At 45.3% G+C, this 21,260-nt stretch overlaps 1 protein-coding gene across 3 annotated transcripts in view; it reads left to right on the plus strand.

The window, feature by feature from the left end:
* Positions 1-21,260, plus strand: part of cbfa2t3 (CBFA2/RUNX1 partner transcriptional co-repressor 3) — a 41,013-nt gene that overhangs the window by 12,167 nt on the left and 7,586 nt on the right. For 2 of the 3 annotated variants that reach the window (XM_068730550.1, XM_068730553.1), the window contains exons 2-10: positions 9,948-10,103; positions 12,292-12,533; positions 12,912-13,001; positions 13,795-13,976; positions 16,636-16,919; positions 17,629-17,714; positions 18,817-19,102; positions 19,605-19,673; positions 20,388-20,441. In XM_068730550.1, coding sequence (XP_068586651.1) covers positions 9,948-10,103; positions 12,292-12,533; positions 12,912-13,001; positions 13,795-13,976; positions 16,636-16,919; positions 17,629-17,714; positions 18,817-19,102; positions 19,605-19,673; positions 20,388-20,441 — 1,449 coding nt within the window. The remainder of the gene's footprint in view (positions 1-9,947; positions 10,104-12,291; positions 12,534-12,911; positions 13,002-13,794; positions 13,977-16,635; positions 16,920-17,628; positions 17,715-18,816; positions 19,103-19,604; positions 19,674-20,387; positions 20,442-21,260) is intronic. The other variant, XM_068730552.1, reaches the window with a different exon arrangement.

Here is a 21,260-nt window from a genome sequence, read left to right on the forward strand (position 1 = left end):
TGCTTCAGCACATACAGCACTGACAAATTGCACCCTCAATTATGCATTTGCAAAAGAGAGGCACATTTCCAGTGCTCAGAAATCCTCAATCATGAATGCAAAAGGAAACAAATGTCACAACATTGATGAATTCACATGTAAAGTACGTATAGCTGAATTGCTGGTAGCTATAGACAAGAAAAAACAAAGGCGTTTCCTCCTCCTTCCTTCCTTGTCTTGTGCCTATTTCACCTCCTGCTCTCCCTCCTCACCTTTTACTTCCTCACTGACCTCTGACCTTCTTTTGACCCTCCTCTCTGCCTTGTCCAATTCTCCCAGCGGCGCCTTCTCACCTCCCACCCCCTCTTCCCTCTGCCTCACGGTAGGAAGTGTGTTCAGATCAGAGTCAGACAGAGGAAGCAGCTGGGCTAATCTACGGTAGCGCTGGTCTTGGTTTTAATCAAACCAAATGGACAGGCCAACAGAGAAAATAGGAAGTTCATATCGCCACCGCTACCTGATATAATGAATCCCTCCCTTTCCTTCTGCCCCACTCCAAGGCCTTTATCACAGGCGTGGAGTAAACAAGCACAAAGGAACACAGACTGAAGTTATTAAGGCCTCTACTCCAAAGCAGTCCTCTCTGGACGTCGGGGAAGTGCTGCAACACAGGAGCATGCAGAGATTGGGAAGGAAGGCATGTCTCTGTCTCCGTTTACAGTATTTGTGAAATTAAAAAAAGCTGTTATCTCCTGGAAACAGATCCTGTGCCACACAGATGGTTCCGTCTCTCTTCAAATGGGAGGCTGAGAAACTGAGTGCCGTTGTGTTACCAGTTAGTTGTACAGACCTTAATCTCGGCTCCAGCCTTCCTTCCTCTGCCTCCCTGTCTCTCTCTCTACACACAAAACACACACACGCGCACGTACACACAAACACCCCTTCAGATAAAAATATTGCCAGTGTAAAGTACACATTTTACTGGGAAATGGACATTTTAGCGTCTCAGAGGTATTTGAAGTGCAGAGAGAGGAAGGTCAGAGATTTACTGGATGTGTCAAAGAGCAGTGGTCACTTTGAGGAGCGAGTCATCGCCTGGCATTTACAGGAGCCTCAGCGGGGTGTAGGGGTTGTGTTTGATGGTTTCCACACTGTCTTTCAAGTGCTACCTCGGAGAGAAATCATCCCATTAGTAATGTGTCTGACTTCCGTGAGTTATCATTTAAGGAGAGGTCTCTCTACAGACTTTCAGATTGACATGAGTGTGGTGATTATATTTGAGACCGTAGTCATTTTACAGCGATCACCTTCTGAAAACTGTAGTATCAATTACTAATTTTTGTCATGGACCTTTCTAAAATGCAGCGCTATTGTTACCAGCAGATATTCTAGGAGGATGGAAGTAAAGTTAAAAACATTCCTATTGCCCTGTGATTTAATAATATATGCCTATAAAAGACTATACAATCTCTCACAAACACATGTATCATTAAAACAACATCATGCTATCTGACAGAAGTCTCAGAAGATCTGACCAGGATTGTATGCAGGATTGAGTCCACTTTTACTTGATTTGGCTTTAGTTTTCTTTTATTGAACTGTCACTAATTGACCCTATAATTAGTGGTAATGTTAATGCACAACTTGGGTATTAATTAACTGTTCATACACTGACATAGTCTAATACAATTTCTCAAACTCCTTATAATCCATAAAGGGACAGTTTCTTTATAGTATCACTGTTTGCTGTCCACTCACTTTAACCATGACATGACAACGGGTCATCCTAATTTGCCAATTAGCTCACATAATCAGCATGTTATTGGCACCGCAGTCGCTCTCCTCCTTCCACCACTCGCTCTGTTTTTGTGGCGGCGTCCCGTAGTCGGCCCGCGTCCCAGAGGAGTAGCTGGTATTTATTTCAGCAGCTTCCAGCATGAGCTGGCTGTAGGCTAAATGGAGAAACTGTCAAGCTTCTCTCTAACCTGTCACATGAAAGCCCCCCTCCTCCTGCTCCTCCTCCTCCTTCGCCACATTCTGTTTCCCACCGGTTTGTGTGTGTCAATGTGTGTGTGTATGTGTGAAACCTATGGGGTCCTGCAGGATAATACAGAACACCCTACCCATGCCTGGCTAATGTCAGGAGCTATTGTTACCGTGCCTGCAGGCCAAATGAAGAGGTATGAGAGCGCTGGCAGACTGAGGAGCAGTTCAAGACAGTTTTGTCAGCGCTGACAGCTCCATAGTGACAGAGCAGACATTTAACACTGAATGAAATGAAATACATGACATCAAGCAGGAGAATGACTAATCTGCTGTTTGTTTTCCTATCTTAGCTGTAAGTGGCAGCTCAGTGTCAGGTTTTTAACGGTGCACAAAGCACATGAGCGAGAGACATGGGGAGAAAATAGGCAGCCACAATTCACACATTCCGTTTAACACACACACACACACACACACACACACACACACACACACACACAGACACACACACGTAGGGATTTTGGGTTTATGAGGAGGAAGGACAGAGATGCTGCAGTTGCCGTGGTGTGTTGCCAGGGTCAAATCTAAGTCTTTTGTGCTCCATAAATCAGCAGGCAGCAGCGGTGACGTAAGAACAAACAGAGCTGCTCTCTGCTGCAGCTGGCTGGAAAGAGGGAGAAACAGGAGAGAGGAATACAGAGAGGGAAAGAGAGAGCAGGACAGCAGCTGTCAGGCCTCCATCGCACACCTGTCACACAGGAAGTGAGCTCCGGCCACTGTTTCCTGGATACACCTCCTCAAACACTGCTCCTGGAAGAAAGAGAGGGAGGACATCTGCTGTGAGGGGAAGACAGACAGCCAGCGAGACTGATACACTAACAGATCAATAGAGACATTTGATAAGGATGAGGAATAAATGCCATATAACAAAAAATAATGAATTTCCCATGCCTGTGTTCTCATGTCAGCTGCTTTGTGGTCCTGTTTTCATGTAAGTGCGTGTCCAGATTACACAGTCAAGAGGATGTTTCTGTTATCGCAGAGCTCTATGACAGACAGGTCACTCTGTGGAGACTCCCACAAATACAATGAGCCCACATGCCCTGAACTTAAAAGTGGGACATTCCCACGCTTGCTCCTCTCAACCAACCCTCTCCAAACCCCAACCCACCCTGCTCCCCCCTCCCTCCTGTGACCAATATGAACTAATCCAGATGTAAAGTAGCCGCTCACAAGATGTACGCCTAACTTTCTTTACATGGCCCTGCTCCTCTCAATTCCTCCTCCTCCTCTATGTTTCTGCTTTTCCCAGACTCTCTCACCACCCAGCTCACCGTCTCCATGCCGAACTGGTCAGAGCAGAAGGTGATATCACTCGTAGCCACCGTACTGCTGATGAGGCACATGGAGCTCTTGTCTCCGGTTTTGCTTCTCCTCTCGGCCTCCAGAGTTGCTCTGTTGTCGCTGCTGTTGGTAGAAAACCTCCTCTTTGTTTGTCAGGCTTGTCAGGCTGGGTCCTCAGGAGGCCCCCCTTGCCCTATTCCCAGACTGCCCTTCATGCTGCCTGTATGCAATTAACAGTGTAATTAAAAGCCTGATGAGCTAATTGGTGCGGGGTGAGGCTGCAGGTGTTTGGATCGGGGAGCTCATTTATGTAAGTGCACTTATTGTAAACATCCTCCGACAGAGGATGACAGAGGCAGTTTTCTATCGTGTTTTATTCTTTTATTGCTATTCATAATATATGTTTGTTTATTTTCAAATGTAATTCATTAAGAAATTCATCTCTCTCTTCATCTTTCTCTCTCTTACTGGGCCACTCATCTGTGACCCTGCATGTCGTGTGTTGCAGGTAGATATGCAATGCTCAGTGGGAAGAAGGAAAGAGGCAAAGTGTAGCCAAAGCAAAGTTTTAGGCTCGCGCAGAGCTCTATTTCATACCTGTATATCAACAGTGTACTGGATATTAAGATGAGTTATGTTATGTCTGATGGAGCCCACTAACACAGCTTATCTGAAAGAGGAATGACAAAAGAAAGTCTGATCTGATGTCGAAACATGGCAGCCTGAGGCTGAGCTGTCAGCTGGCAAAATTAGGCACATGGCTGACAGGATGAGGAAAAGAAGAAGTAGATGAGAGGGAACAAAGTAGAGTTATCATGCAGAGCAGAGCCTACATGTAAATCCTTCTCTCTGCTTGTGCCTGTCTTCCTTTCTGTCTCTCTGACCCATTCCCAGATGTACATGCACAGTCACCTCCTCATATAGCTGTGTGTGTGTGTGTGTGTGTGTGTGTGTGTGTGTGTATGTGTGTGTGTGTGTGTGTGTGTGTGTGTGTGTGTGTATGTGCATCTCTTTCTTGTCTCCTACTTCCTCCCCCATATCTCTCTCGCTCTGTGGCAGCTGTGCTGGTGATGGCTGTGTGCCCATGGTGCAAGCTGGCTGTGGGGTCCCAGGTGGCCCACATGACAGTTATTGATGTTCAGGTGTTCAACTCCTCTTACACAGAGACCCTGGAGCAACACACACAAACACACACACAGATACAAGCAGAAGCACAAAACACATGCATGCACTCCAAAGTAGTTCACATGCATACACAGAATACAGAATATACACAGTATATAAAAGTAGTCATGCACTTGCACAATTATGCATATAAACTGTGTATTCCTCTATTGCTGCTGAGGAAGAGTAAACAACACAGTCACAAGTACAACCGAGAACTCGTGCATACAGCTGCCGGGCTGTCTGGCGAGCAACAAGAATTACAGTTGTCAATGTGATATGAAAACAACAAGCTAGTCACTGTTAAATGAATGCAGCTTAGGTTGTATATGATTCCTAGGGTCCAGTCTTTCCACTTGACCACTTTCTGTGTGTGCATGTGTGGTGGGATAGCCAGTGTTGGTACCAGCGCCCGGTGCAGTCCTAACACACTCCAGATGTGTCTGGCTAGCCGGGGAGTTGTTCTTGGCACGGCTGCCTCGGCTGAATGTCACAAATACTTTCCTTTATTTAGGAATGGCTCTGGGTTAGTGGCTGGAGGAAGGCGAGGATGGATGGATTGTGGGGGGAGGAGGGAGGGAGAAAAAAAGAGGAGAGGTAGATGAAAAGACTAAAATAAATGGTTAGCAATGTCGAAGGAAAGGGGGAAAAGGAGGAGGAGGAGGAAGAGGGGGGACTGAGAGAAGAGATGTTGAAGGGCAGAAGATGGAGAGGGAGGAGAGAAGGAGGAGGGAGCGGAGCAGCGAGGGAGCGAGGCAGAAACAGCTCCAGTCTAGCATCTGGATTTTATTAGCAGCCGTTGGGAAAATCTGAAAAGGAAGTTTTTTCTCTGCAAGCACGTCGGCAGCAGTGATATGCTGCACATAACCACTTCACTGCCGACGAGAGGAGCCAGGCCCTCCCAAAGGAGAACAGATGGTCGCTAGAACTTCAATACAATTACATCAATAACAGCTTTCACAGATATAAGCACTGTATGACAGGATCCCTGCAGCTCAGAGAGACAGAAGTACAACTCCTCTACCCTTAGCACCCCCAGCCCTGGATAAATTGTCTTTAATCCATCCTCACTCCCTGCCCGTCCTCAATTTATCCTTGTTTTTCTTGCCAGTTTAGACATTTTAAAGTAAATGATGAAGCTTTTGACTTGGAAAAACTGGTGACTTGTCAATGACTTGCTCATGGTGATCTGATCAAAGACAGGAGGGCTTTTGTCAGTGCTTATTAAGGAGAACTACCCCCCTCATCCGGTTTGTTTTTTTGTTCAACATGTTTGTTCAGCCGGCACTGCATGTGTACTATCACAGGGATACTCAAGTAACATAGGGTAAAATATGTGTTTGTGTCCGCACCGTGAGCATATGCATTCAGCAAACTTGAGCATGTGTGCATACATCTGTGTATCTATTTGTGTGTGTGTGTGTGTGTGTGTGTGTGTGTGTGTGTGTGTGTGTGTGTGTGTGTGTGTGTGTGTGTGTGAGAGTGTGTTTTGTGTGTGCAGGCACTGCACAGGCCTGTCTCCCACCCTGTCATTAGTGAAGGCTTTAAAGCCTCTGAACTCTAAATCAGCTCAAGATGAAGTGGAGTCTGGGATCTGTCTGCAGAAGCAGCCTGTGTGCTGACACGCAAATACACACACACACACACACACTCACACACTCCCATCTTACCTGTGACAGTTCAGACTCTACGCCGATAACAAGGCATATATAGGAATATAGAACTTTTTTTATGTAGATTGCTCTTGGTTAGAGGAATATGACTTATTGGGTGTGTGCTGCTGATGTCAGCAGTCTTTTTCTTTTGATTGGCTTTCAGGCTGGTAGTATGAGAGTGGAAGGTTCTATAGGTGCTGTATCCCCAAGTCTTAGGTTCAGGGCACAGGACTACAATCCCCATGTTTTGATACGAAGGCCTGGTGGGAGGCTGGGGGCCAGGGGCTCAGGCTCTGTTTGTGTGGACTCCTCAGCGGCCTGATAGGGAACAGATGTGGGAAGGCAGGCGGCCGGGCAGCCAGCCAGAGCAGCTGGGAGAAATTAAAAACAACAGCATTCCTGGAGACATGGGGAATTACAGTGGGAGGGAAGGAGGGAGGGAGGGATGTAAGGAGCGAGAGACAGAGGGAGAGTTTTAGGGCAATGTGGTCACTGGTGAGAGTCTCTGTGGAGAACCAGAGATTGAATAGACAGGGGGGATTTAAGGGGACTGTTGTGCAGTGGTTTGCTAGAGCTAATAAGCTGCAGCTGTATTTCCAGTGGAAGCACAAGCTCACATGCACAAACACGCAGATAGTCAACAATAGGACATACGCCAATGTGAAATGAGACCAAAATGTATCTGAATTGCCCTCTAATGGCTTTTCATGACATGATGGTACTTATTTGTGTATGTTCTTAAGGGGTTTAATGGAGGCATATGTCCATAAATCTATAATGAGACCCCAAAAGGGCTTTAGAACATTAGACAAACCACTGCGCTGTGTGTGCAGTAGTACAGTACAGGATCTGTGGTTTTGTGAGCCTCGCAGTGAATTGTTTTTCATCTTGTTTCATCATGGCACAAGGGGAGAGTAGAAGACAGAGAACATTTTTAGAACTCAGCCTGCAGACTGTTTCTTTGGTGTGCAATCTTTTAGCCCCAATTACATCAAACGTGCAGACATACAGCTGTTCAGAGAGTCGGAGAGACAGAGACAGACAGCGGCAGAGAGGTAGGTAATCGTATTGTTTTATTTTTGGCCTAATATTCAATAGTGAGTGTTTGGGACCGTCGGCAAGGTATCTGTATCCTCAGCAGATGTATTCTCAGCTGTATTGATCCCAAAGTGGCTCCTCTCAGAGAGCCAGATAAAAACCTGTGGGGGGAAATAGAGCAGCTTGCAGACAGAAGCATGAGCATGGTCCATACCTGGACCTTTAACCACAGGTCTGTTTTACCTGGTGTGCCATCTTGCTCTCTCTCTCTCTCTCTCTCTCTCTCTCTCTCTCTCTCTCTCTCTCTTTCTCTCTCTCTCTCTTTTTCTACTTCTCTCAGTTGGAGAGTTTCGTCCTTCAGCACAAAGCACAATAGGAGCACAGATGGCCACAGATGGGGTTGCAGACCTAGCAGACTTTCTAATGTATTAAAAGTGAAATCCAGAGCATGATGTGTATGTATGTGCCCTGTGCCTGTAGCTGGTCAGATTAAACAGCTGTCTATAATCCTGCAATGGGAGCAGACAGGACGGTCCCCTTATCCTCCTCTCCTCTCCTCTCCTCTCCTCTCCTCTCCTCCTAAAAGATCATATGTGGACCCAGCTCTTCAGTTGAGTGTAACTTCAGAGTTCTCAATGCGGGGACAGTCCAGAAGTAGGATTGGTTATTGTAATGCATGTTATAATGTTATGTGTTCTACTGCATGTAAGTCCTTCAATGCACACTGCATGTAGTAGCACAGTACATTTGATCAAAGAGGATGTTTACTGAAACATATGGCAGCCTCACTACAGGAAGCAGCCCACCAATTCGGCAGCACAGATAGCCTGTTTGTGTGTTTACGGTTCTTTAGAAGAGAATGGCTGCGTCTATTTATACCAGCCCTCCCCATCTGCCTCTATCTACAACCTTGTGTGTTTATGTTCAGTGCGTCTGGCATGGGGAAAACAGCGGAGTGCCCCTCGTGTTCTTGAGGATCACTGTGTCAATGGCCCTCGTACAGCACACTCCAGAGTGGCACTCTTTAAATACAGACACCAGCTGTTGAACGCGTCTACATGAGCTCTCAGAAATAGGCTAACACCAAGGACTGAGGCCAACTGAGGCAGGAGTCTTGTGGAGGAAAACACTGGGTTCACAGTTAGCTCACGGGGAGTGAATATTTGAAATTATTTGAAAGTGATTTAATATGTTAGTCACAATACATTTGCAGCTGTAAAAGAGGTTCCGTAACAGTGTTCAGATGAATGAAAGGCCTTTGGCTGTTTGGTTTGGTATTATTTGTATTATTAGTAGGATAACAAGGAGTAATCACCTCCTATAATAACCTGTGTCGTTTGCAGAAGCCCGGTCTCGTGACAGGGCCACCCTGGCAGTGAGCTCTACTCTATCCTCATAAGGATGTGAAATGTGAAATAAGGCTTTTGATTGGCTTTTGTTTGGGTTCCACATGTGAGAGAACGGACCGAGTTAATTTCTTTAATCCTGTAATCCATTAAGAGACAGCTGAAAAGGAAAAGGAAAAACACAGCGTTATTGAGAATCAATAAATGCTACAATGTGGTTTGCATCTGCTTTGAACATAGAAAAGGGTCTTCTGTCCGCACTCTTTCATTACGAATGCATGTGTTTACTACACTTAATGGTGGTTTGTAGTACTTGTGTAGAAATAAACACATTTATGTTCTAATACATAAACCACGCTGCGTATAGATTTCATTGCTTTTCACTGCATAGTGCACATTTAGTGCGCCCCCTGCCAGTTGCACACATGTACACATACTCTAAAGCTATCTTCTCACAAGTCATCACACCTCATAGCTCGGGTTTACATTACAGAAAGATCTGGTTCCAGCAGCTGCAGTGACAGACGGACGCATAGACAGAAAGACAGTCAACACTCCACAGATACATCACTAAAAACCAGACCTGCTGCTTATTTATCCATTGTATATAAACATAGTCTGACTCTTGTACGCGGTTTTGTGCATGGCTGCGTTTTTGTTGAAGACCCACTGTTTGCATGCGCTGCATGAGGCCCTTTGCCACAAATGCAGAACGTAAGGCGACAGTCCTCACACACTTGTGTGGAACATCCACCGCGTGTCATGTTTTCTTCACATGTCCCTTGCTGTACCATCCATTCCCTTCACCCTCCAGAGCCTGGCCTTGCCTTGTTTGGTGCTGGCAGGGTGTCTGGCAGAGGACAGTGGGGCTTCTGGTAGCAGGACGGAGCTCTGCTGAAAGTCCAGTGATGGACAGCAGCAGATCCAGCTGCACTTGTCACTGGCTGTCAAGCCGGCTGTCTGAACTAGGGGACGAGAGGGGACAGGCGGGGAGGAGTGAGGAGTGTGTGCATGTGAATATGTGTGTGTGTGTGTGTGTGTGTGTAGGGTTGGAGGTTACAGCGTAGGGGCACTGATTGGGATGTCAGAGAAAGAGAGAGAGGAAGAGAGAGAGAGAGGGAAGAGAAGGGGGGAGGGGAGGCTCTCAGTCAGCAGCAGCTGAGCGAGTGAGCAGGTGTTACTGTATGTCTCCCAGGCCCATGAATCTCCAACAAGAGAGACACAATACAAGTTTGGATTCATTTCCACTCCCTACATTGATTTGTTTTATGGGTCTTATGGTTTAAGGAAATAATCAATGGTTCCCAGGTGAAAATGTCAGTGGTCTCCTCCTTAACCAGCTGTCTCCACACTGAAAGTATGATTATTTTCTTTTCTTTCAGGAGCTCCATCGTGATGATTGTCTTGTTTTTTTTCTTCTTCTTCTTTCAAATCACAGGTAGCAAAGTGCAGAAGGTTGGAACAATGCCAGATTCACCTGCGGATGTGAAAACCCAGCCCAGGTCCACCCCACCCACCATGCCTCCTCCACCCCCGGCTGTCAGCCAAGCAACCAATCGCAATGCTTCATTCACCCCGGCTACCAGTAAATCAAGTAAGCTAGCTGTACAAGACCCCCAGTTAGCTTACGTGCTGTGAGATTTATGTTTTTTTTGACTTGAAGATGATCCTTTTGTGAGGCATCATGTCAGCAAGCAGTTAACCGGGCAGGTGTGAGAAAAACAGTGAGCTGGCAGGCGTGTTGAACAGCCTCTTCATTTCAACGTAAGCACCGGAGAAGATAGCCATAGATGTGTGAGCTTGTATCTACTTCATTGAAAATTCTTTACATATATTTTGTAATTTGTAGATCAAATGCCATTTGGTCTCCAAATCAAAACTTTACTATAAATTAGTGCAACCAGTGGCCTAGAGGTTAAGATGCATCAAATACTGCTTCTCATACCCTGCCTCTCTCTCTCTATCCACTGCCCCCCAAAAAAATCACAAATGTTCTAAATTTGTTTGTGGTTTATTGTTGTTACAGCAGTATTTCCCTGACAATTTGTCAGTGTGTTTTTAAGACCCGCTAGATGTTAAAATAAAATGATTTACCAATCAATCTGTTATAAATTCCACAAATGAATAAGCTTCTGCAACCTGAAGGCATCTACAATGGACTACACAGACACTTGTCCCTCCTAGGTCAACTGCCATGGACACTTCATATGCTTGTGTAAAGGGAGAGAAATCTCAAATATGTGTTTCTTCCCTGTTCTGGTGAACAAGTGTTGAAGTCACTTGTGTGTCAGGTGTGTGTTGCAAGCATCTATTTGTGTGTTTGTGTGTGTGTGTCTTTTGGTGTGCAGAATGCCCTTGCTAGTGGGACAAGTGTGAGCGCATGTGCGAGTGCGGCTGTGGCATTGTGTGTGCATTCGTGTCCGTGTTGTTTACCAGCTGGTTGGGCGGCGTAGCGGTGTGTAGACTACTTTCTTCCCTATATAGCAATGACAGGCCATGTTGTTTCACCTGTTGTGGCCGGCGGTCAGCAGTGTAGCTCTCTCCTTGCACCTCTCTCTAAAACCAGAACACAAGTGCTGCCTGTTGGGATCACATGGGTTAGTCCATATGTGTTCAGGCCCTCGACCCACAGATTAGAGTAGCAAGCACGCCTGAGAGGAACCGCAGGAACTAAACTACTGAACAACTAAACTCTATACAGTCTTGTTTTCAAGAATGTGTACAAGGTGTAGTGTTACAGTACACAATGGCTCACTGCAGAGTCCTGAGTCCATTTTTAAAAGATAAAGTTACTGCAGCGGTTATTAAATTATAGTTTGGATGCCGTGCTCAGTGTAAGTGCTTGCACATGCTGCTATAATAAAATGCAATCCTTTAACTAGATATTTCATACACAGACTACACTATTTGTTTAATCTGAGAAAAAAATTAATTTTGTCATCATTAGTTATTCAAACGCAGATATAATGCACATAAATGTGTATATTTTTTTTAATTACACACTGACGAGACCAGAGATGGAAAAAGATTTGAGCATTTCATAAAATAACTTTATTTTCTGACACTTAAATCACATTTTGTTCAATGTATTCTGCATGCATTTTCATCCGGCTTGGATATGAAAATATGAAAACAGGGGAAAGTTCAAACAGAACTAGTGTTTGCGAGCTATTTGTGAGTTTGTTTGTGCCGGCATTGCAAGGAATACGTGAGTGATTATATGTGTGTATGAATGCTGATTCTATTCTGAACCTTAAAGCTGCAAATCTACTTTCAGATGGTGGACATGTGTAGGGCCAGATTTAGCTACACACCTGCTATTGGAATAAAAGTAACACAGGCCACAGGACTATTTTTGGCCACTCTTTAACAAGTTCCTCTTATAGTTGTGTCCTAGTGAGTGAGTGAGGGGGAGAGGGTGAGGAGGGTGAAATAGACTGATACAGGGGGAGATGGAGGGGAGGGGGCTGGGGGGGTCAGATGGTACCACTTGTGAGACAGCTGAAGTGAACACACACACTGACACAGCGCTCAGCCAAACGGGCAGAAAATTGCACCACTGAAGTCACGATGTGCATCATATGCTGCAGGCGTGGTGTCGAATTAGAGTCTATTGTGTGCCTTATTTATATTTAATCTTAACCACACACTTCTCTATCAGCAGGAAATAAGTGCTTCTGCCCACATCACGCCCCCAGATCTGTCAGATGCCCCCCCCCAGGCCTCTCCAAAACTACTGACCCAATTCACGTCGTCTCTTCCTTCTGTCTGTTCATCTGCAGTGCTGAATGGGAGCAGCCACTCTCCTACATCGCTGAACGGTGCTCCGTCCACTCCCAACGGCTTCAGTAATGGGCCGGCAATGTCGTCGACGGCCTCGCTTTCCAACCAGCAGCTCCCGCCAGCTTGTGGTGCCCGGCAACTCTGCAAACTGAAGCGCTTCCTGACCACGCTGCAGCAGTTTGGCAACGACATATCGCCTGAGATTGGGGAGAGAGTGCGCAGCCTTGTGCTGGGGCTGGTGGTAAGTTGTGATTATATTTGTGTTGAATTATTGTAATGGATCTTTCCAACAACACTGCTCTATATCCATTCATTCATCCCGACGTTCTTTAACTTTGTATCTACGTATTATACCTGATGATAGTTCTTGTGATGCAGAGAATTTTACATATTGTCAATTTGTCTTGTACAACAGAAAGTCAGTTGAAGTCAAGAAAGTTACATTTTTTTATATTGCGCACAACGTGATCTTGTTCTTATGCGATACAAGATACAAACAAGGTACTAACAAGATAATAAAGAGATTTAAAAAAAAACATCTTTCAGGACTTCATAAGAGAGTGCTATAAAAGTGTTTCTCTAAGCGACTCTTTGTCTAACTCCCTGTTGTCTTGGGCAGAACTCCACTCTCACCATTGAAGAGTTTCACTCCAAACTTCACGAGGCCACCAACTTCCCTCTGAGGCCGTTTGTCATTCCCTTCCTGAAGGTAAACACTTGTTTGATCAGAGTTGATTTTATGTAAGCTAAATCAAGTCCAATGTCTTCAATAGACACGCTCAAAGCTCACCGCTGCTGTCCATATGGCCGGTGTTCAGGACTGTGTGTGTGTGTGTGTGTGTGTGCAGACACTGCATGTATACCTTTCCTATGTGCTCCTTCCCTTTCTGCCTCCAAGCAGAAAGAGTTCACTGAGGGAAACCTTGTTTTGATTGAAAAAGTATAGGTGTAGACTGTGATACTGTGTTAACTGTGCTTGTAGTACTATGTAGAAAATAGTTGGATGTGCTTGTGAATGTCCGTTAAAAGTGTTGTGTGTGAGTGTGTCAGACCTACTGGCGAGCAATGATCCTCCACATCTGGGACATTACAGCAATGGCTGTGTTATGTCAACCGGACAGGTCTGAGAGAGCTAATTGACAGCACTGACACTCTCTCTCTCACACACACACACACACACACACACACACACACACAATATACACATCAGCTCACCCTGGAGAGAGAGAAAGAGAGATACTTGGCAGAGGAAGGTGTCAAGGGCCTTGTCTTATCTCATCCTGTCTCTTCATCTATTACTTTCTTTTTATTCTCACCCTAATCTGGCATTATTTCACTCTCACCCCATCTATCTATTATTCCACCATGAGTCTCTAGCTCACTTCTTGTCCACTTAACACCCTTTACATTTACATCAGCTCAATAAATCTATTACCTTCCTGCAACAGTTTATTGTATTCCTAATCCGGAGATGTCTGTTTTCCCTCTCTTTACCACTGAAGGCAAACCTGCCCCTGCTGCAGAGAGAGTTGCTCCACTGTGCCAGGTTGGCCAAGCAGACTCCTGCTCAGTATCTGGCACAACACGAGCAGCTTCTCCTGGACGCCAATGCTAGTTCGCCCCTCGACTCCTCTGAGATCATGCTGGAGATGAATGAGCATGGCAAGAGAAGGACCCCTGACAGGTAAACTCCAAATAACACAAGAAAACACATACAGTACATAAACATACAGAGGCAAACTCTTTCTCTCTCACACACTCACACACACACACACACACACACACACACACACACACACACACACTATTATATATAAATTATTTCAGGGTATTTCAGAATGCCAAGTGACAAGGGGAGGCTATAAATCCTCTGTACAGGAGGCGGAAGTCTGGATAGCCCCGATGCCAGGCTGGATCTGCCAGCTGTCTGAGAGGGAGGGGTGAGATAAATGCACTGTAGGAGAAGAAAGAGAGTGTCTGAGCAGCAAAAGAGAGAGAGAGACAGAGAGAGAGAGAGAGAGAGAGAGAGAGAGAGAGAGACACAGAAGAGAAGAGGGAGTGAAGTACAGTAAATGGCCTCAGTAAAACAAAGACAGACAGAAAGACCAACAGTGAGCTATGGCTTGCAATTGTCCCACATTTTTCCCCAGCGCTTTGCTTTATTCACTGAGTTAAGAAGATAACACAAGACATTATTAGCTGGCATTTCCCTTTTTTTTCCTTCTTCACTTACTGGCACTGTCTTTCTTTTCTGAAGTTCTGCACCTGTCTCTCTCTCTCTCTCTCTTTCTCTCTCTCTCTCTCTCTCTCTCTCTCTCTCTCTCTCTCTCTCTCTCTCTCTCTCTCTCTCTCTCTCTCTCTTTGCTGCTGCCTGACCTGCAGGCTCCCAGCAGCTGTCCATATGTCAGGGATGTGTCCAGATGGTGATGTGCTGACCGTAACACTGAGCACATCCTGAGTGGGGTGTGGGGAGGTGGGCGGTGGTGGTTTAGACGGGACTAGGGGTTGGAGCTGTGCAATCCCACTGTAATCCGCACACCTCCGCCTCCTGACCTGTGGCTTATACACAGCAGGAGAGGCTCGGTGGAGGAGGGGGAGGGCAGTTCAGGCTGGGGCAGGGCCTACATCGTGCCAGCTTTTCCTCTGAGTTGTCAGATACTAGAGTCAGGGATGTGTACGAGTATAGCGGACATACACAAATATACACATGGATAACCGAGCACACACACACACACACACACACACACAAACACATAAACACGCCATCTACATGGGGCAGTGTTGCATTTATTTCCCTCTGATCCCAGGGATGATAAAAGAGTGATTTGCATGGGGATGCCTGGCTATTGCCATCCAGCTAAACAGATTAATATCAACACTCCCATTTAAACTCCAGATGGCTTGAAAAAACAGCCTCTCACACACACACACACACACACACACACACACACACACACACACACACATACGCTCACTAAAAGTACACAGACCCAAATGAGTTTCACTGAACATCTGCCAAACACGGAGTTCAGCCCACATTGCCCCTTAAGCCCGAGAGCAGGGTGGGAGGGAGAAATACTTGCAATCTAAGAGTCGGCTGAGGGATATTCAGATTAAGAGTTTGAGACGCAGGGTGTACAGTTGGACTTGGCTTTGTTTGATACATATGGCGTACAGCTGTGCAAGAGCTTTGGTGGAGCACTGCCTTACTGTAACTGAACAACAAGCAGCTCTCAGCAGGGATACGTGTGTGTGTGTGTGTGTGTGTGTGTGTGTGTGAGAGAGAGGGTGTGTGCTTGCATACACCATGTGGGAGATGTTTAAAAAACAAGTTTGTGTTCCTTGCTAGACACTCCTCAAACAGGTATAGTCCACAATGCTAAATGCTGTAATTTTTTTAAATAAATTGTTATGACAGTTTATGGCAAACACAAACACAACCAATCAGACGTCATGAAAGTCTTTTCTTTGACATATTTTTACTGAGGACAATCTTTTGCCCCGTGATCTGATTTCAAGAGCATTCCGGTCTTTGCTTGGCTATGTTTTCCCAAACTATGAAGTAATACACTGGCATTGCCTATTTAGCCTGGCAAAGCCATCGCACAGTTTTCACATTACTCATTGTGGTCTGGCAAGGCCACAGACTAGCTGGAGAAAGATGAAGTAGCCAGCAGAAAAGTTATTTCTCTCTCTTCAGACATTAATATGGTGTCAAAAAATCTGTTTCTCAATAAAACTGAGGTGAGAAATGAGCCATTTAGTGGCAGATTTGTTTGCTAATGAGGGTAGTAATGTTAGCATCAACACAATTTTTGAGTGGTCCAGAGTTCATCTGAAGCAGCTGGATTGATTCTTGGTTTGACATTTGTGTAATAATGGTACATGTGGTAGTAGGAAACAGAGCTTAAGAGATGCAGTCTGTGCGGGGGCATTGCATATTGGTAAATAAAGACCGCCTTTTACAACAAAGATCTGTTTTGTTGTAGATCATAATATACCACATAACATCCCACTGCACTGCAGGCCTTAGTCTGAGATTAAACAGTTCAACTTTAATCCTATGTTTTTAAATTCTGGATGTTTCATGTATTTGTTAACATAGTAGTTTGCTCGGGGTCTACTTTTTGATACTGTATTTTAATAACTGCGTAGTGCTGATATTATCTACTGCCTGGTTTAATTTTCTTAAATATATCAGAGTCATATAACCTCCTACAAACTGCTCATTATAATCGCAACATTAAATAGTATCATGAAAAGCCATGATGCCATATGCTATATAATATCACTGAGTGTTTTAACATAATGTTAACAACCAACTCCCCTGTCCTCCTCTACAGGACCAAAGACAGCTCAGAGAGAGATGGGTTGCACCCGGAGCACATGGCTAAGAGGCCGTGCACCATCAGCCCCAGTCAACGCTTCAGCCCCAGCACGGGTCTTCCTGCTCACCCGCCACCCAACGGCCTCCCCACACACCCTCCCAACGGCCTGCCCCACCCACCCAACCCGCAAGTGGGACCCCAACACTATCGCTTAGAAGACATGGCCCTGGCGCACCAATACAGAGACGCTTACAGACACAATGAACACCGCGACGCCCGGGACAGACTCCGGCAGACAGGTAGGACGGCTGCATTAACATTGTCAGATAAATGCATAGGTCTACAGTTATATGGTCAGTCTATGGGCTGGTGTATATGTAAGTGGGCTGTCTGTAGAGAACAAAGGCCAGTTGTCAGTCCAGTGTGATAATCCTTGTGGCAGAGCGTCTATATAAAGACCACATCCATACATGCCTATATGCTACTACAACTGTGGCAACCATATATGCCTTCCTTCTACTTTCCCAAAAGGAAAGAGATGAATTCTTAGCCAAGTTGTCTTACTGATTAGATATGAGGTAATAGCATAGGCACATGACATGCTTTTCATTTTGTTTGAAATTAAACAACTAACTTGCTGATTTTACAAAATACAATACAATAAAACAATAACAAAGTAGAGGAGAAGAGGAAAAAGTCCATCCCACACACCACAAGATATTAATGAACTGTCATCCACCCCAACACAAATATGGACAGACACACACACACACATACACACTAATTGTAAGTATTTGAAAATAGAAACATTTTCAGTATTATTATTACTTATTAGTATTCAGTATGATAGTCAGGACTGGGTTCAGAGTTAGAAATTCTTCCAGTTCCCCTTGGTCAAACATGGACATAGCTAGGTATCCACGCTGTAATGGAGTGTTTTGCTGCTTGGAGGCAGTAATACAGAATTGTGTATATGTGCAGAATCTCACCCATGTATTTGTCTTTTAGCAGTACATGGAGCACGCCAAGAGGAGGTGATTGACCATCGTCTTACAGATCGAGAGTGGGCAGAGGAATGGAAGCACCTAGATAATGTACGTATCAGCATGGTAGCCGAGGTCAATGCTGACCACCTCTTTGTTTAATTCATAAACATCGTGGAGCAGTGGGAAATAAGGCAGGTGATTTAAGTTCATTTTAGTGGGACGGGACCTGTTGACAGACAGAAAAACCTCCACCCCATCAGAGTGTGCAGTTGACGGACATCTGACCAAAAGAGGTCTGTGTCAGAGTGGTGAATTAACAACAAACAGACACCTATCTGGCTTCCTGGCACCCAAATCCATGAAGACAAAATCACATTCGCTAGACACACAGACATGCACAGACAGACACGCACACACAGAAACAGGGCCCCAGATGGAGCTCAGGACCCAGCAGAGCGCAGCTCCAGCTGGGGAGAGCAGCTGAGACAAGAGCTGCAGTCATGGAGAGAACCGGCCAGGCCTGGACCCCTGCCAAATTAGAAACACTTCACTGAAATAAATATAGCTAACTCAGAGAGGAGGGAGGGGGTGAAGGGACAGAGGAAAGAAGGCAGAGACAGAGAGAGGGAAAGATGAATGAGAATAATGGATTGAATGTCAACCATGCTAAACCCATTTAGCAGACCGGGCCGGCTCTGGAAACACAGGACACCGTGGAAAAAAGTGACACTGTTTACAACAGAGGTGTGTGTGTATGTGTGTGTGTGGGGGGGGGGGGGGGAGTGGAAATCTGTTGAGTTGGCAGGGAACAGAGCAGAAGGGTGGAAGGAATTGGCTCAACTTTTTCATCAGCAGCCCAGCTGTTACATTATCGCTGTTGTAATGCTCTTAGACATTGAAATTCACTGACAAGCACTCGATCCATGAACAAAACAGGCCGAGACAGAGTCGCATGTTTGTCTTTTTATGCTTTTTTATGTTTGTTTTTTTATGGATTTATCAAGTTTGGTTAATTTAAAAAAGCTCTACTACTGTGTTGTGGGGATGATCAAGTTACATGTTTTATTAGTTTTGTGGGGACCTGTCCTGGCCATGTGTTTCGGTCGTAGGGATTTACATTTTCAACTAAACGGAGCACTAGTTGAATTTCTCCTGTTGATTCATCACTAAATAACTGTTTTAACTCATCCTCAACCCTGTCCCATTGCAGCTCCTAAACTGCATCATGGACATGGTGGAGAAGACGCGCCGCTCTCTGACGGTGCTGCGCCGCTGCCAGGAGGCTGACCGGGAGGAAATGAATCACTGGATTCGGCGCTACAGCGACGTGGAGGAGATGAAAAAAGGTGGGAGCAACGGACAGCACTGCCTTCCTCCTCCTCCTCTTCCTCCTCCTACTCCTCACCACAACTCCTCCTCCAACACAGCTAGCAGCAGCGAGTCACTGCCCATAGGAACTTCCTCGGCTGCTGAAAGGCAGACAGGCAGACAGACAGGTAGACAAACACAAAACAAAACACTTACAGCAAGGTAGGGCTTATTTGAAATGTTGAAAATGCCTTAATCTATCAATCTAGACACAAAAAGTCACATTTGTTGTGTCACATTTAGACACAAAATATCACATTTTTCTGCAAATGTAAGCTCATTCTGTGAGGCAATACAAATCTGGTTGCAACATCCTGGATCTTTAACCAACTTTAACCAACCCTTATGCTGCCAGCATGCTCATTCATAATTTAGATTTGTATTCATGTCTAACTCCCGTATTCTCATTCCTTCCCAGAAATGGTAGAAAAAGTTGATGACAGCTTATTTACTGATGTTGCCACTCATATAGTGTGTATTGGTCCCAAAAATAGAAGTGGAAACTATAGGGAGACTGGATGTGTGTTTGAGCAGATCAAAGGTCACATACACACACACTGTGTGTGTGTGTGTGTATGTGTGTGTGTGTGTATAATTGAGACTGAATGTGTGCCTGCTTGTGTGTTTCAGAGATCCACAGAGACTTCTTACACAGGCCTCCCTCAGGATACCTGCCAGAAGAAATCTGGAGGAAAGCTGGTAAGAGCCAAGCATCCCCCTCTCTCTATTGTCTTCATGATTGACCCCACACGGACTAACAAAACACACACAGTCACCATCATCAGTCTTCACGGCCCTCACCGTGGCCACAGAGACAGACGGAGCAGAGGCCTTACAGCCGTAGGTCCATCAGGGCAGAGGCTTGGAGGCCCTCTGTGTCATTAGGGCTAAATGCCCTCCATCTGTCACCACTATGAAAGGCCACCGCAGTTACAGCTGCAGTGAAAATGTAGTCACCTGGCCCAAAGCGGGCCGCAGCAGCACGCCACAGATTAGAGTTTAACTGGTCTCCATTGACCTGAGAAACACAGACCGTCTCAAGTTGTTATACTTGTGTTCATTTGTTTAGCCTCATGCACAGTATACTAATGTATTACTGAAGTAAATCAAACACAGACATTTAGATATACAGACAAATTAATCTTGGCCATGGTTATTGTGTTTGGCTCAGTTTGAGGCCAAAGGGAAGCAGACGGGAGTGTTGCATTGCATGGGCCTTCTTGTACACTGCATGTTAGATAGAGCCTATCCCAGGAGTCATCTGGCTCAGCCCTTGTTCCTCCCCAGTCCCAGCACTATTATGTTGCAGTCGTACTCCAATACCCTGCGGAGGAAATATGCCGGCTGCAAAATACTGTGCTGCATTTTCACCAGCAGAAAAAGCTCTTTTAATTGCAGTTGTTTTTCATACAGGTACTACAAGCATCCCGCTCTCCCCAGCACTAAAGCACCTCCAAAACAGGCAGGGTGAGTAACATATCTCACTCCCTCCATCTCACCTTGGTGTGTGTGTGTGTGTGTGTGTGTGTGTTTGTTGTATATGTGAGCATGTGTCACCTCTATCTCAGCAGCCAGGTAGTCTGCCTGATGTAGCTGCAGCACCTCTTGCTTTTAATTAAAACCAGACACGTATTCTCTGGTCTGGTTCAGGTTGAGAGACTGCAGTGCCTTTGAAAAATAAGATCTGAAGTGTGAAAAAGCAGGCAGAAATAACACGTCTCAGGGACTTGCCAAATCCCTGTGGAATTAAAACGTTAATATTGCTGTCCCCGTGTTTTCCATTAAGTGCTAATTGCCCCAGCATCTGCTATGCAGTCTCCTTGATAAGAATTAATTAAATTTGCAAACTAATCTTAGTGGTGCATGCATTAGGCCAGATAATTGAGAAGCTCGGGATAATGCAGATAGTGTTTTGCAACGAAGAGAAGAAAGAGGAGGAGGAGGGGTATAAGAAAAAAAAAAGGAGCAGAAATGAAATGAAGGATAAAGGTAGAGAGGGAATGATGGAATGAAGGAAGCCATTGAGACATGTCTGAGTGTGACTGTGTGTTGACGGGATTGACAGAATATTAACTTTTTAGCATAGGAATCAAGCTCAGACATACATGCACACGCAGCCATGCGCACATACACAGCAAAGTGTTGGATAAGGCTCCCTCCGCCGCCTATCTTTTTGCGCAGTAGTTTGAAACAAGTGGAGTGGAGCGGCAAGGAAAAGTGACAGTTATTTATGAGTTCCCACTCAAACAAACACTGACTGGAAGAAATAGGGAGCAGTGGAGAGAA

This window comes from Cebidichthys violaceus, unplaced genomic scaffold (genome assembly GCF_023349555.1).
Source record: "Cebidichthys violaceus isolate CVI_PGR_0920_01 unplaced genomic scaffold, fCebVio1.0.p SCAF_5, whole genome shotgun sequence".
NCBI lineage: Eukaryota > Metazoa > Chordata > Actinopteri > Perciformes > Stichaeidae > Cebidichthys > Cebidichthys violaceus.